This window comes from Carassius auratus, chromosome 6 (genome assembly GCF_003368295.1).
Source record: "Carassius auratus strain Wakin chromosome 6, ASM336829v1, whole genome shotgun sequence".
NCBI lineage: Eukaryota > Metazoa > Chordata > Actinopteri > Cypriniformes > Cyprinidae > Carassius > Carassius auratus.
Genome location: NC_039248.1, coordinates 3,218,367 through 3,233,203, shown reverse-complemented (window position 1 = coordinate 3,233,203; position 14,837 = coordinate 3,218,367). Strand labels below are relative to the sequence as shown.

The 14,837-nt window shown below is 38.1% G+C and overlaps 2 protein-coding genes across 4 annotated transcripts in view; both read left to right on the top strand.

Moving 5' to 3' along the window:
- Positions 1–2,555, top strand: part of nbeal1 (neurobeachin-like 1) — a 50,084-nt gene extending 47,529 nt beyond the window's left edge. For both annotated transcript variants that reach the window (XM_026256318.1, XM_026256314.1), the window contains one exon: positions 471–2,555. In XM_026256318.1, coding sequence (XP_026112103.1) covers positions 471–572 — 102 coding nt within the window. In that variant the 3' untranslated portion in view covers positions 573–2,555. The remainder of the gene's footprint in view (positions 1–470) is intronic.
- Positions 2,556–3,117: 562 nt separating this feature from the next.
- rbm26 (RNA binding motif protein 26) lies at positions 3,118–14,279 on the top strand. 2 transcript variants are annotated; one of them, XM_026256305.1, is made up of 22 exons: positions 3,118–3,505; positions 3,857–3,975; positions 4,175–4,311; positions 4,533–4,621; positions 4,747–4,982; positions 5,696–5,959; positions 6,054–6,293; positions 6,368–6,508; positions 7,387–7,521; positions 7,659–7,770; positions 8,038–8,197; positions 8,281–8,433; positions 9,267–9,374; positions 9,485–9,550; positions 9,749–9,874; positions 9,970–10,044; positions 10,830–10,997; positions 11,081–11,185; positions 12,050–12,238; positions 12,323–12,409; positions 12,497–12,610; positions 13,478–14,279. In XM_026256305.1, the coding sequence occupies exons 1-22, from the start codon at positions 3,447–3,449 to the stop codon at positions 13,565–13,567; spliced, it is 2,973 nt and encodes a 990-aa protein (XP_026112090.1). In that variant the 5' UTR covers positions 3,118–3,446; the 3' UTR covers positions 13,568–14,279. The 2 variants fall into 2 exon arrangements, with proteins under 2 accessions (XP_026112090.1, XP_026112088.1); XM_026256303.1 differs by having other exon boundaries at positions 4,530–4,621.
- The last annotated feature ends 558 nt before the right edge of the window (positions 14,280–14,837 follow it).

Sequence of the window (14,837 nt, the reverse complement as noted above, 5' to 3'; positions counted from 1 at the left end):
AGAATCATTCATACATGTGCAAATTGGCTGAGAATTAAACCGATAGTCATAACTTGGCTCACAGGAAGATATTATCATGTCTTTGTGGCATTTTTAAGGGATTATAGAAGATTTCTTCACCTTACAAATGATTGTCAAAATGCAAAGTGATGTGCTTGAGCAAAACAGGCACTATTTTTGGAATCAGCAGCCCAATTAGTAAGAAACTGATCTTAGTATTGGACTTCATCCAGCAATCATGATGCAGGGCGGTGTTATCGTTTTCTGATCTCATCTTCTTTTTTGAGTTACCTCACTTAAAATGCACATTTTGATTTTGCACTAACCTCAAAATGAATCCAACACAGATGATTTCACATGCACTCATCAATCATCCCCACTGTTCACCTCCTCTTTATTTTCATCCTTCACTTCCCTCTCCTCTCCTCTCCTCTCCTCTCCTCTCCTCTCCTCTCCTGTCCATTCCTCAGATGCGTTCTGGTCAGATTACGAGGAAACTCTGGGGCTCCAGTAAGCGTCTCACTCAGATCTCGTCTGGGGAAACAGAGTATCACACCCAAGAGCAGCCCTGACCCCGCCCCCAAATCACAGCCCTCCTGTCTGATTGGCCCAGTGCCAAATCCATTGTTTCAGATGGGAGGATGGCTCTGTCCTCTTGTTGAAACAATATGAAGGACTTTTTAGCACCTGTATGCAAATCTGTGTGTATGTGTGTGTGTGTGTTGAGCCAAACAGATGCCTGTCCCCTCGTGTTGTAGACGTGTAGTTGAACTGGTGCAGGCACCATCTAACTACATGTGTCTGAATTCTGTGAAAAACCCTAATGTTGACCCTCCTGACTCCTCCCACCACATGTGCCACACCCATTTAGTTAATCATCATTAACACCATTATCATCAGCATCATTCCAACATGTTTTTGTCATGTCTACATTCACATATGCATCAGGTTTTATGTGTCCAGTACGTGTCCAAGTATTTGTTTCTGTAGTGGCCTTGTAATATTTCATATGTTGTTTTATTAGTGGACACAGGCATTATTTATTTGCACAGTCTTGCTCTTGCACAGACCTCGAAAAGTGGATAATATTGTACACCAGTGTAATTCAAAATCTGCACGACGTATTCTGTTCCAATTGACCAACACATTTTCTAGCAAAACGGACATCTGGGGTGCAAATGCTGAACGCTGAATGTTGTCATTCATTACTTGAATTGTGATGTAGTTATATATGTGTAGGCAAGATTTCATTTTGTCGTGGATCTACAGTACATGCAAGCAGTTGTATAACCATTCTAGTTTGATTTATAGATTTGTTGTGTCTGAAACACTACAAATAGAAAGGGGGAGATGTTTCGAAGGGCTTTGTGAGACATGACAGTAAGCAATACAGTTTGTCCCTCTAAATCATTCCTCTGGCTAAACGATGCCCCGCAGTCTTCCTAGTACCCAAACCGAGCACTACATAGAGAGAGGAGGTACTCGTAGAACAGCTAGAACCAATGCAGCATAATCGCATAGTCAGGTGAGATGCTGTTTCCCTTCTTCTTTTATATTTCTAAGCCATGCAGTCTTCGTTTACTATGCAGGTAAACTTCTAGAATTCAGTTACTGACTGACATCTGAATTCTGCTCCATCATATGCAGTTTTTATTTCTTTGCCGTAGGCTGGAGATGTATGGGTTTCCTTTACAAGAATGTACCATAGTAATCATAGTTTCAAGCAAAATACACAAACATGTGTGTGAAAAAAGTTTTGGCATTTCTTAGTACTAAATCATTTGACTAAGTATGTGATAAAACTGATATTTTGGTGGAAACTATACTTACTTGGTTTAGTCTGTGTTTGTTTTAATTCTCTTTTTCTAATGTCTCACTTGTTTACTAAAGGACGGTTGTTTGGAAACTTATGAAGTGATGTGAAGATACTAATACCACAATGCAGATGTGTTTATCAGGATGTTTTGTGTGTTGTATGTTCTTCCATATATGTGCTTTACTTTGCTATAATGCTGAAGTTTATGTTCATTTCCTATTGTAAATTGCTCAGTGCATTTACTGGCTTTTTGGAAATAAGTTATACCAAGAGATCTAAATGAATGCTTTGGTTTTCTTTGCATAGACTGTCCATGTAATGTAAATCCCTGGGGTGGCTGTTTTTAATCACATGTCTGTGTCTTCCTTTAATTAAATGAATGGAGTGCCTTTTTTATTCTGTGGTCATGCAAATTAGTACTCTACAGCGTGACCTTTCGTGACCCCTGTGGACAGCCAGACAAACTTCAGCAGCGACTCCTCCGTCATATCAGACCTGTGACTTACTGAGCTGCTTTTGATTAAGTCGTCACTAATGGACGTGTGTATATCTGTGCTTATTTATGAATCCAGTATGAAATGTACAGCATGATTTTTATTTCTGTTTATGAATTGTATTTTTGTGCACTTTCCAGGTACAAATAATTGTAAGAAATTGTTTTAAATGTCTCCTTGATCTGTACAGAGAAACAGCTTTGTTATACGTGAAGATTTATCATTAAAGCCCTGTTGAAAAGTCACTGACGTGTTTACTTTTAAGTTGTTTGCCAACTATATAATAAAATATATTACTGTTATGTTATAACATCAAAATTAATCACAGTGAATATTTACACTATCATGTATAATTTTATTTAGGAGTCAGTGTATGCTTCTGCTGCATCCTTAATTTATTTTAATTAAAAAATACAGTATATGACAAATATATTTTAGTGTGAAACAGAACCATGTTCGATACAAATACATTTTTTAAAGTATTTATTTGTGTTTTGTAAAATAACAGACAATAGTAAAATTAATAAAGAACATTAGAACACTACAAGGGTATATGTCATAAATTTACTAATTATATTATAAAAGAAACTAATAAACGTTAGTATTACTAACTATTTTTGTTATTTGTGAATATATTTCGAACCAATGTAATCTAATTTTAAATTTTTTTTTATTTTTTTTTAATAAAACACTTTTTTTTCATACAGTATATGTTTTGTAAAATGTGATGACGCTGCCTTCAAACCGCAGCGGCCCCTTTAAGAAACTCTGGAAGTGACTGTGTGCTGTGGCGGACTCTCGCGAGATTTGCCCGCGAGAGTAAACAGTCGCCATTTCTGGAAAGTAAGAAAGAGCTGGAAGTGTGGCGGACAAGTTCATTCCCATGCGCACAGAAACCATCCCCGACAACTCCTTAAGTAAAAGCCGCATCAGAGCTCCCCGTTACCGTCTGTCTGCTCTGGCTGGTGTACAATTAGATGCGATATTCCAGTCGGAGTTTATGAGGGCGGTGAGTGAGTGAGTGATTGAGGCCTGACAGCACAAACACACTACGCTAGGTTCAGACTGTAAACTCTCTGCGAGAGTTGGTGACTCTCACAGGGGCATAACTGCAGAAAAAAACAGCCCTCTGAAAAATGATCATTGAAAACCTCGAGGCCTTGAAGACGTGGCTCTCAAAGACTCTTGAACCCATGTAAGTGATGCTGCTGCTGCACAGTGCGTTGAAATGATGCTAGCAAAATGATTCAGATCTCCCTGAATGTCGGTGGCTTTGGTTTTATTGACTTTATTATTGACAAATGCACTTACATTCTATTGACTGTAATGCTGCTTGTACTTGGTTATCCTATTAAATTAGTAATCACGAATTACCAACAGTTGTGAGTTGTATCTATTATACAGATGATCTAACCTTGCTCTAAAGTTATATATATATATATATATATATATATATATATATATATTTAATAATGAACCGATCATTAGGTCTGGCTGAGCATCATTTGGGTTTAATGTAACTGAAGTGTATGTGTCTGTCCTGCAGATGTGATGCTGACCCTTCTGCTCTTGCCAAATATGTGGTTGCTTTGTTGAAGAAAGAAAAATCGGAGAAGGAGCTGAAAGCACTATGCATTGACCAGCTGGATGTATTCCTTCAGAAAGGTATAATTCAACTCCATTAATGATCTGAATACGTGCAGTTCTTTTGCTCAAACCACATGAAGGTCATTAACTAGTAGGATGATATCAACGTCCCTTTTAGACATGATTTGCATAACAGATACTTCAATTCCATGCCACTTCTAAGACAGCTAGTGCTGAACCTCTGAAGCTGTTCACAATCTAGTGCTTTTGCTTGCAGAAACACAGACATTTGTGGATAGACTTTTTGAAGCTGTGAATGCAAAGAGTTATCTACCTCAACCAGAGCAGCCGACGTCCGCAAGCAGAACTGAAACTCACCAGCGCACGGAGAAAGATGAAACAAAGAGAGATGAGGTGACACAAAACAATCACATTGTCCATTATTTGAAAGAAATGCTGTTCTTTTGGAATTTCTTTTCATCGAGGAAATACAAATTGTCAAGCAGCATAACTGTTTACAACATAACGAGACATGTTTCTTGAGCAGCAAACCATCACATTAGAATGATTTCTGAAAGATCATGTGACACTGAAGACTGGAGTAATGATTTCTGTGGTTGGTTTTGCATCAGCAGCCCGGCCGAGAAGAGGATCGAGAAAAGAAATTCTCCAGGAGAATAAACCACAGTCCTCCGTCTGGCTCCAGATACAGCCGAGACAGCAGGTGGGAATCACATCAAATATAACATAGAAGATTTAACTTTCCCAAAATGCCACACATGCACACATTTCTTAAGCCACTTTGTTAACTATCCTCATATTTTCTCCTCTATTCCAATGAATTTACAGGAGAGTAGATGACCACAAGAAAGATGACCGCTCCAGGAAGAGAGAGTATGAGCGTAACCCTCCCAGAAGGGACTCGTACAGGGAGCGTTATAACCGCAGGAGAGAACGCAGTCGCAGTCGCAGCTGGAGTAAGGAGCGCCCTCGTGACCGGGAGAGAGACCGAGATCGGGACAGAGAGCGAGACCGCACACGATCACGATCTCGCACACGCAGTCCCTCTAGAAGCAGAAGCAGAGGTGAGACGCCACTGTTACTTTGCTTTATACTCAAATTCGATTTTTTATGCATGGGGTTGACATTAAATACTTTTTGCTATGCTTCGTCTAAAACAGATTTATAAGTGCCTATGTTTTGCTCATATTATTAGAGACCGCATGGAATATTTCTACCTAACATACTTGAGCCAAAACCAGTAGTTTAGTTCTTATATATTTAAGTAAAAAACATAATAATAATAATTTGAAGAATTTATTTGATTGAAAATATATGTGACCATGGAGCACAAAAAGTCCTAAGTCTCTGGGGTGTATTTGTAGCAATGACCAAAAATAAATTGTTAGGGTCAAAATTATTGATTTTTCTTTTATGCCAAAAATCATTAGGATATTAAGTAAAGATCATGTTCCATGAAGATATTTTGTACATTTACTTCCGTAAACATATAAAAACTTTTTTTAATTAGCAATGTGCATTGCTAAGGACTTCAAGGCAATTTTCTCAATTAAATTATTATTTTTTTGAACACACAGATTCCAGATATACTTTTGTAGCATTGTGAATGTGTTTGTCACTTTTGATCAGTATAGTAAATCCTTGCTAAATAAAATTATGAATTGTACAAAAAAAACGGACCCCTTTTTAACTGTAATATACTTTCTTGCATTGAAATAAAAAAAGCCCCACACATTTTCACAACATTTACAGTTGAATGCTTTTTTTGCTCTTCTAGAGCGTGATTCTGGAAAGCCAAAGTACGAGCACAGTCGTCCAGAACGTCAGGAGGCCGCGAGCACCGATGTCTACACCGCTGCGCCTCTCACACCCGGCATCCCCTCTACTCATTTCCCTGTGCCCACCCTCAGTAGCACCATCACTGTCCTCGCCCCCACCCACCATGGGAACACCACCACTGAGAGCTGGTCAGAGTTCCCACAGGACCACGCGCCCTTCGGCAGAGGCGGCCCACCGAGGAAACGCTGTCGTGACTATGATGGTACAGTTTTCACTCTCTAATCAGTGAACCGTGTATGCTACAGACTAACCTTTAATCTTTAAGTCAGTAACGTCCTGATTCTGTGTCTCGACAGAAAAAGGCTTCTGTATGCGAGGAGACATGTGCCCTTTCGATCACGGAAGTGATCCAGTGGTGGTGGAGGACGTTAATCTTCCCAGCATACTTCCTTTCCAGCCACCTCCTCTTCCTGGAGTAGACTGCCCACCTCCTCCAGGCCTGCCGCCCCCCCACTCACACCTGACTCCACCAGTGAACCTCAGACCACCTGTGCCCCCACCGGGCACCATGCCACCCAGTCTTCCACCTGTAGCAGGTATGAAAATCATTTTTCCTAGGTCAAGATTGTTCATTTTAATGTTATAAATGCTCATTTCCTCTCTCTTTCAGGTCCTCCTCCTCCGCTTCCTGCCCTGCAGCCCTCTGGTATGGATGCTCCACCAAACTCCATCACCAGCTCTGTGCCCACTATAGTGACGTCAGGTGTCCGGCCTCCCATCAGCCAGCCTCCTCCCCCTCTCTTCACTTCAGGTAAGTGCGCATGAATGCCTCATGTCTGATACAGGAATGCAACGATGACTCAACTAGACATATTCTAACTGACTCCTGTGAGGATTAATGGAAATTATGACTAGTTTTGGTGTCAGAACTTTTGATTAACACTACACAAGTGACACTACACAAAAAAGTGTGGAATATGTCAGGGAACAATGTACAATCAGCCAGGAAAGATGGTAAAGTACATAATGGTAAATAGGACTTATGGCATACTTTATGGATTTATTTTGCATGAATGACCGGATATCTGTCATCTCACTTGTTACACAACTACACTAAGGTTTAAAGATTTGGGGTTGGTGAGATTTTTTTAGATGGATTCTGAAAGACGTCTCTTTTGCTTACCAAGGCTGCATTTATTTGATCAAAATTAACAATAATAACTGGGAAATGTTATTACAATTGAAAAAGATTCCTATTTGAATATATTTAAAAATGTAATTCAATCCTGTGATGACGAAACAAAATGTTCAGCATCTCCAGTGTCACATGATCCTTCAGAAATCATTCAGTTATACTGATTTGCTGCTTAAGAAACATTTCTAATAATGAAAATCGTTGTGCTATTTCATGTTTTGTTGAAGCCATTGTTGCTATTTTCAGGACTCTTTAATGGATACAACGTGCAAAAGAACAGCATTTATTTGAAATAGAAATATTTTGTAACATTGAAATGGTCTTCATAGTCACTTTTGATCAATTGAATGCATCCCAGGTGAATAAAAGTATACATTTTCAAAACGAATCATTCTCACCCTAAATTAATGGTAGTATATAAACTAAATAAAATGCTACTACTAGTCATTTCATAATTCTGGAATTACATCCATCATTGTTTTTATGATGCATAGATTCGTTTGAGCCAGAGGTGTATAATCCTGAAGCCCCCAGCATGACCTCACGGCCCATGTACAGACACCGAGTCAACGCTCAGCGGCCCAATCTGATTGGTCTGACCATGGGAGAAGTGGATCTGCCCCCTCGAGGTAACCGTGAGCCCAGGCCTCTCTGTTAAACCAGCTCTTCAGGAATTTACCTTTTTCTCTTCCTGTGGAATTGAAATGCATCCTTTTCACATTTTCTTGTCCTTTACTTCCCTTTTTTGTGTGTGTGATTCTTTTAGAGAAAATGTCAAACAGTAACAGCGCTCGGATAGTTTTAGAATCAGACTCCAGGAAGAGAGGAGCGGGACTGCATGATGGAGCGATTCCTGCAAAGAAACCCTGGTTTGACAAGTAAGAGTCAATCAAACATTTTATCCTTTTAAAATCCGGAATTTGAGAAATAAAATTACATTTAATGATAACTTTCTGGTTAAATGGATATTTAGAAGGGTGAATATATTTGAATATGAATGCAGTCTTCCTAAAGAGGTTTATTGAAATGTATCTCTTCAAATTCTTGAATCCACACAAACAAGTATCCATTGTTTTGTGTTGCATGCATTTTAGTTTCATTACTTACATTTGACCTCAGTGTGCATGTTTCTGTTCGCTCTACAGACCAAACTTCAACAAACCAAACCACCACGGCTTTCACAGGAAAGTGCCCTACTGTTCAGCAAACACCAAACTGGCCATCCGTCAGATTCCTCCTGAGCTCAACAACATCAGCAAACTAAACGAGCACTTCAGCAAGTTTGGGACCATCGTCAATCTACAGGTACTGTGACGGTTAAAAATCAACATTTGTGATATGATGTTCATAATTGTAAAGATGTTCTAAGCTCGTTTCCTCTGGTTTAGGTGGCATATAATAATGACCCAGAGGGGGCGCTGATCCAGTTCGCCTCTCCTGAAGAAGCCAAGCGGGCCATGCAGAGCACAGAGGCAGTGCTCAACAACCGCTTCATCAGAGTGCACTGGCACAGAGAGGACACACACAACACTCCACATCCGGTATCAAATCAGACAGGAAACTGAACAATTAGTGCTCAAACTAAATTTTCTTAGAGACCAATGGCATTAAAAATGTATATTTAATTGATTTAATACATATTTTACTGTATGTATTAAATGCATATTTGATTTAAAGATAACTAAAGTAACTTTTAAATACATATATTACAATTTAAAGATGGTAAATATTTTTTCTTTAAGGAGTAAATAACACATCACTATTTTTGATTTATCTCCATTTAATATTAAGAGAGTAACACGCATCAAAATTTTTATAAAATAATACATTTTTATATTTATCACTATTATGTTTATCAATTTTTATTAATGCACTTATAAAATTATCATTGTTTATATTAACACTTAAATTTCAAGACTGTAATTAACATTAATCTCAGTGCTTATAATTGAGTATAATAACTAAAAGTTTTAAATATTTGTTATTTTACATGCACAGAGCAGTCACAGCAATACAATTCATATTTATATTAAATAACATTATTCGAAAATTTATTTGAACTTAAATGTGTTAAAAATGTATTTATACATTTTCACCAATGACTTCTTGTTCTGTGCTCCTATTATAATGTTTTAGAAATTAAAAATCACTCATGAACAGAAAACAAATTGAAAACTACAATGAACAGTTCACTCGTTAATCAACCGTGGCTACATATTGATTATTTACATTTCTTTTTAGGGCAAAAAAGTCATTTTATTGTGCATGATCTGACCGCTGAGTGTATGAAGCAAACATCATGATCAGTGCATCATCAGTATCATATATTCCAGCTGTGAAATCTGATTGTTGGAGTCATGTCTGTTGTCTGTAGGGCATCCAGACAGCCCAGGAGTCTGTGATGACCGCACCGAAGCAGTCAGTGAAAGACCGGCTCGGACCCCTGCCTGAACCCTCCCACGACCCCGGCGGCGCTCCACAGGTGAATGTGTGCCTCAAACACTTCCTGATCATGCGTGTTTGTGTTTGTGTTTGTGCTTTGTCTCTGTGGTCTCAGATCTCAGCATGTCTCTGTGTTCCTGTTCTCTACAGAATACAGTCAAGGCTTCAGTGAAGGAGCGTCTGGGCCTTTCTAAACCAGCGGGCCTTGGAGGAAAGGTTTGTTTTCATAGTGAGGCTTTATACCTAGTCCATGTTTCAGCTTCTAAACCTCCCACTTCCACATCAAGGGCCTGATTATTTGTTTGTGTAGAGTATGCATTCAGCAGTGCCATCTTATTGTGGCCCACTGGCTTCTTTTGAGACCCTTTTACATTTATACATAATGTAAAATCTTTCCCTCCTTTTTTTTTTTAGGTCTTTTCCACATCTACTGGCCTGACTAAGACTGTTTATAACCCAGCTGCACTGAAAGCTGGCCAGAAGGGAGCGCCGTTTGGGAGCACCTCTGTCAGCGCAGAAGATGCCCTGAAAAGGAAACGGGTTTGTTTCAGTGTGCTGGGAAAAGCAACCTTCAAGTCACATGTTTTATATTGGTGTTGAACTATTGTAAATGTGGTCCTGTCATTCTCCACCAGGAGGCGCTGAAGCTTCAACAGGATGTTCGGAAAAAGAAACAGGAGATTTTGGAGAAGCACATTCAGACCCAGAAGGTGCGCATTTAATTGTTGTCCTTTTGTCTTGTTCATTTATTATGTTAATTAGAGAGATGCTCATTGTTTCCTATGTGATGCTCGCTTAATGAGTTAAAGTTAAAAAGTACACCACCGTTTAAACGTTTGGGAAATGATTTTATTCAAAAAGACATTTATAATGTTACAAAAGATTTATTTTATTAAATAAATGCTATACTTTTGAGTTTTCTATTTATCAAGGAATCCTGAAAAAAAGTTAAACTCTTTCCACAAAAATATGAAGAAATGTTGTTTATTTATTTTTTTTATACACACATATGCGTGTGTATTGTGTCTATTCATTTTGGATATATAAATACACCCATGTATGTATATGTTTAAGAAAAAGGTTGTTTATAAATTACATCTATATATGATATAATTTATATGAATATAAATATATACATGCTGTATGTGTTTGTCTTTTTTTTATATATATATATATAATAAACATACACATTATGTAAACTAAAACTTTTATTTGGGATGCGATTAATCATTTGACAGCACTAGATATAATGTTTATAAATGTGCATAAACGTCTTATAAAAAGTCTAGAAAATGGCTTTTTGTTATTGTCACAGCTTACTAACTAGTGATGGAAACCAGTATTTGGTAGACAGTCTTGTGAGAGCACATTAATTGATCCGTGCTGTTTAACAAGCTCATAAAAAGTTTCACTTCTAATATCAGCAGGTTTGATTTAGGGATAGAGAAATGAATGACTGTGTTCATAAACGACTGAGAGCTGTGTGTGTCTTCAGCTGCTGATATCTAAGCTTGAGAAGAACCGGTCCATGAAGGCTGAGGATAAAGCTCTGATCATGCAGACCCTCGCCACCTTCACCAACAGCATCACCAAACTACAGGAGGAGATGAAGGGACTGTCCAGCGCTAATGCCCTCAAGACCACACTCAAGAGCAAAGCTCAGGTACACACACCATCCCAAAGCACAACAAACAACAAGTGAAGTTTTCTGCATGTGTAGCCTATATGATACCTCTCCGTTTTCAGGCTCAAAAGGAGCTCCTGGACACAGAGTTGGACCTTTACAAGAAAGTGCAGGCAGGAGAGGACACTGCTGAACTCAAGATCAAATACACTCAGCTGCAGTTGGAGGTATTTCACAAAGAGACAAGAAGCTGTATTCTTGAGCACGTTTATGCTCTTACTTTAATTCTTGTAACTAGAATATGGCACATTTAGTATTTATTCTGAATTTACAATCTGTATATAGCTCAAAAAAATATGAAAAAGGCATGGACTGGCTAGAAAAGTTATTGTTATAAAGTACATGATGTACAATAGTTTGCTACAAAACATTATAGCTATCTGACTGAAGCTAAAATTAAAACCTAAAAATACATGAAATAAAATACTTATGTTGGCTATTTGCAGATGCAATATTGCTCATTTTAATTTAGTTTAATGTGCAAAAGTAACTACAATTACAATTGAAATAAATATAATAATTTAATATAATAAAAAAATAGAATAAATATACATTACAAAAAGTACACCACAAAATGTAATGTTTTTTTTTGCTGAAGTTAAATGTAATAAACTTAAAGTATTAATAAATGATGATGCTGAAATAACACTGCAAAAAAAATCAGCATTTAAAAAATGGAAATCTAGACATAGTGACTACGTAAATAAATTAACCCCAAAAGAAATGTTTAAAATCATATTTACCTATAAGCACCATTGAACCAGTATAAAAATATTTAGTATAAATATGACAATTAAACAAAATGTTGCAGCTAAGTGAGTTCTTTTTAGAAATAAAAACACACATTACATTACCTGCATTTAAATATGATTGTCAATCCAGAAATGATGCAGTGCTAGTAGCATGAGAAATGAAGTTTTATTCAAGCAGTGAATGGGTTCTGAACAGGAAACTCATTCTCAGTTCTTCCACTGAGTGGCACTGTAGTGCTACTTAAACTCTGTAAGCTTATATGAGATGTTTTCATTCAGGCTGCCAAAAGGGGGCTGCTGACCCCAGGACGTGGGAGGGGGGCCCACAGCAGGGGTCGGGGGTCCCTGAGGAGCCGAGGACGCGGGAGAGGAGTCCCAACTCACACCACGGTGGATCATCGACCTCGAGCTTTAGAGATCAGCGGTTTCACTGAGGCCGATCGAGTCGACCTGCTCCCACACTTCGCAGTGAGTAACTCTAAAGGGTGTGTTGCATCACACTGTTATGAGGTATGTCTCTGAGTCCTAACCGGTTCTCCCGCTAACCTCCAGCGATACGGGGAGATTGAAGATTGCCAGATGCAGGATTCTAGTCTTAGTGCCATCATTACATACAAAAGCCGTGCAGAGGCGGAACAGGTGCTGACATAACCCATAAACATCAGTAGACACATACAGTACATGCACGGCTTCATGCAGAGTCTAAACTTCAGCTCTGTTCCTCAGGCGGCCGTCCACGGCGTTCGGTTAAATAATCAGGAGCTGCGCTTGGCCTGGCACAAGCCCACGGCGTCCCTCAACACAACTGACCCAGACGAGGTTGATCCTGAGGATGAGGAGGTACGCCCTTCATCACAGTGTACTCTGTTCAAGCCATCTGTACTATTATTAGGTATTCAAGTAATGTTAACGTTTGTAGACGTTATTTTTGTTGAAGGATAAAAGAAAGTAGTTTTTTCAGTAATGGTGCATTAAATTGATCAAAAAAGACATTTGTTACAAAACATAAATGCTGTTCTTTTTTTAAATATTTCTATTTAAAAAAAGCATTGTAAATTTAACAAAACTATTTTCAGTATTGATATTTAGAAATATTTCTTGAGCAGTAAATCAGTATATTAGAATGATTTCTGAACGGTCATGTGACTCTGAAGACTGGAGGGATAATGCTGAAAATTCAGCTTTGCATCACTGGAATAAATTACTTTTTAATATGTGCAAAAACACCAAAAACTTTATAGAAATATAGTGACCCTAAATCACTAAACAGTCCTGCGATAATACATATTTTAATTGTCCATTGAGTGAAATACTTGACCAATTGGAAGAATCTTCATATTATTTTCTTTTTATTTGGAACCTAATGGACACAACCCAAAGATGTTATCCTTTATAACAAATTAAGTCAGCAGTGTCTGTATAGAGCTTAATGTAGCACTTAAGTTAAAAACAAAAACTTAATTTCAGTTTGCAATATCACATTATATTTTTTGTTGTTGTGATGTTAAAGAGCAAGTGTAAACAACTCTGCATTGTTCCTTATACCTTAATAAATGTTGGATATGTCCCGCTTTATATTACTGTTTCTTGTTCTTGTGTCTAAATAACAAAGACCACTCTGAATGTACCATGGTGTAAGCACAAAACGTTTGTACTGTCAATGTGCGTTAATTTGATTCTGAGCGTCTGCTTTCTGATTGGCTGCAGTTTCCAGCGGACTCGCTCGTGGACGATTCCCTGCTGCAGGACGATGATGAAGAGGAAGACGATAATGAGTCGCGCTCATGGCGCAGATGAAGATGAAGTCGTGTGTCCAGTCCTGCTGCACTGCACCACTCGAGGGCATCGGATCTCGAGTTCTGTGTTTTTGAAAGCATTGTTTTTAAAAATCCGATTTACATTTCATCGGCTTTTTTTATTTTCCTTATCAAACCTGAGCAGTTTACTTTAAAGGCTGTGAATTTCAATTACTGAGATGTAAGATAACATGAATGATTTGATTTCTCTCTGTAATCGTTTTGTTTTGTATCGTGTCAGAACATTGACTAACGTTTGCCGGCTGCATTGTTTTTTTATTTCTTTTCTTTTCTTGTTTTTTTTTTTTATGGTTTGTTGACCCAAATGTATTTTCAGCAGTACTGAAAATGTTACAGTTTGAGACAAATATGAGAAATGTTTCGATTTCAAAGTCAACAGCAGAGCATTTTTGAAGCATTGTTATAAGACACGCTTTCCTTAGTATATCAGCCTGATGAGGATGTAGCTTTTTGTGTACATATTTTATGTATCAATTTTAATGGTTTGTATGAATTTTTTGCTTCTGGATTCATCTCCTGGCTTTAATTTTGAAATGTAAAAAAAAAATAAAGAATTGAAATGGTCTAGAAAAAACATCAGCTGCAAAAAAAAAAAAAGAAAAAAATATTGAGAGCTCTGCTGCAAAAGCAGCAGTGAAAACAAAAACATTTGGGCAGCTGAATAAAGACCATTTCAACCCCAACCCCCAAAATCCTCACAAAAAGAGCAAATTTCCTAAATTCATCATGCACACACAGTACCAGCAAGTAAGTATAGAGCAAAAAAAGCATAAAATGAGATAAGCAAAGTGTTTTATACATCAGTTTTTTTTTTCTTCGGGTGACTAACTGTTGTGCATTTCTGTCTGTTAGGTCATGTGTTTATGGATGAAGCTTGAACTACGTCAGATCACCAAACATGTCCCGTTACAAATCGGTATGGTCTTCATTCATATTCACAATGGCCTTTTGTAATTATTTGGACATTTTCATTGTCAACTTGTGATGAAACCGCCCAGCTCTTTTCCCCCAGGACACTAAAACCTGTTTTTACAATATTTGTCGACCCTTGGCGCCATCGCACCATCCTGACGATGTGAATCCGGCCCCCCATACAACCTCCGAGCATCACATTTGCATAGCGGAGAAGAATGACCCAATCAGAGCTGTAGCAGTCGGTGATGTGGCTCTCTCACCTTGGTGCCTGTCGTGGAAGCTCAGCTAATTGTGAAGAATTCGATTTGCTCTTGGAGTGTGCCATGAAGCTCAGC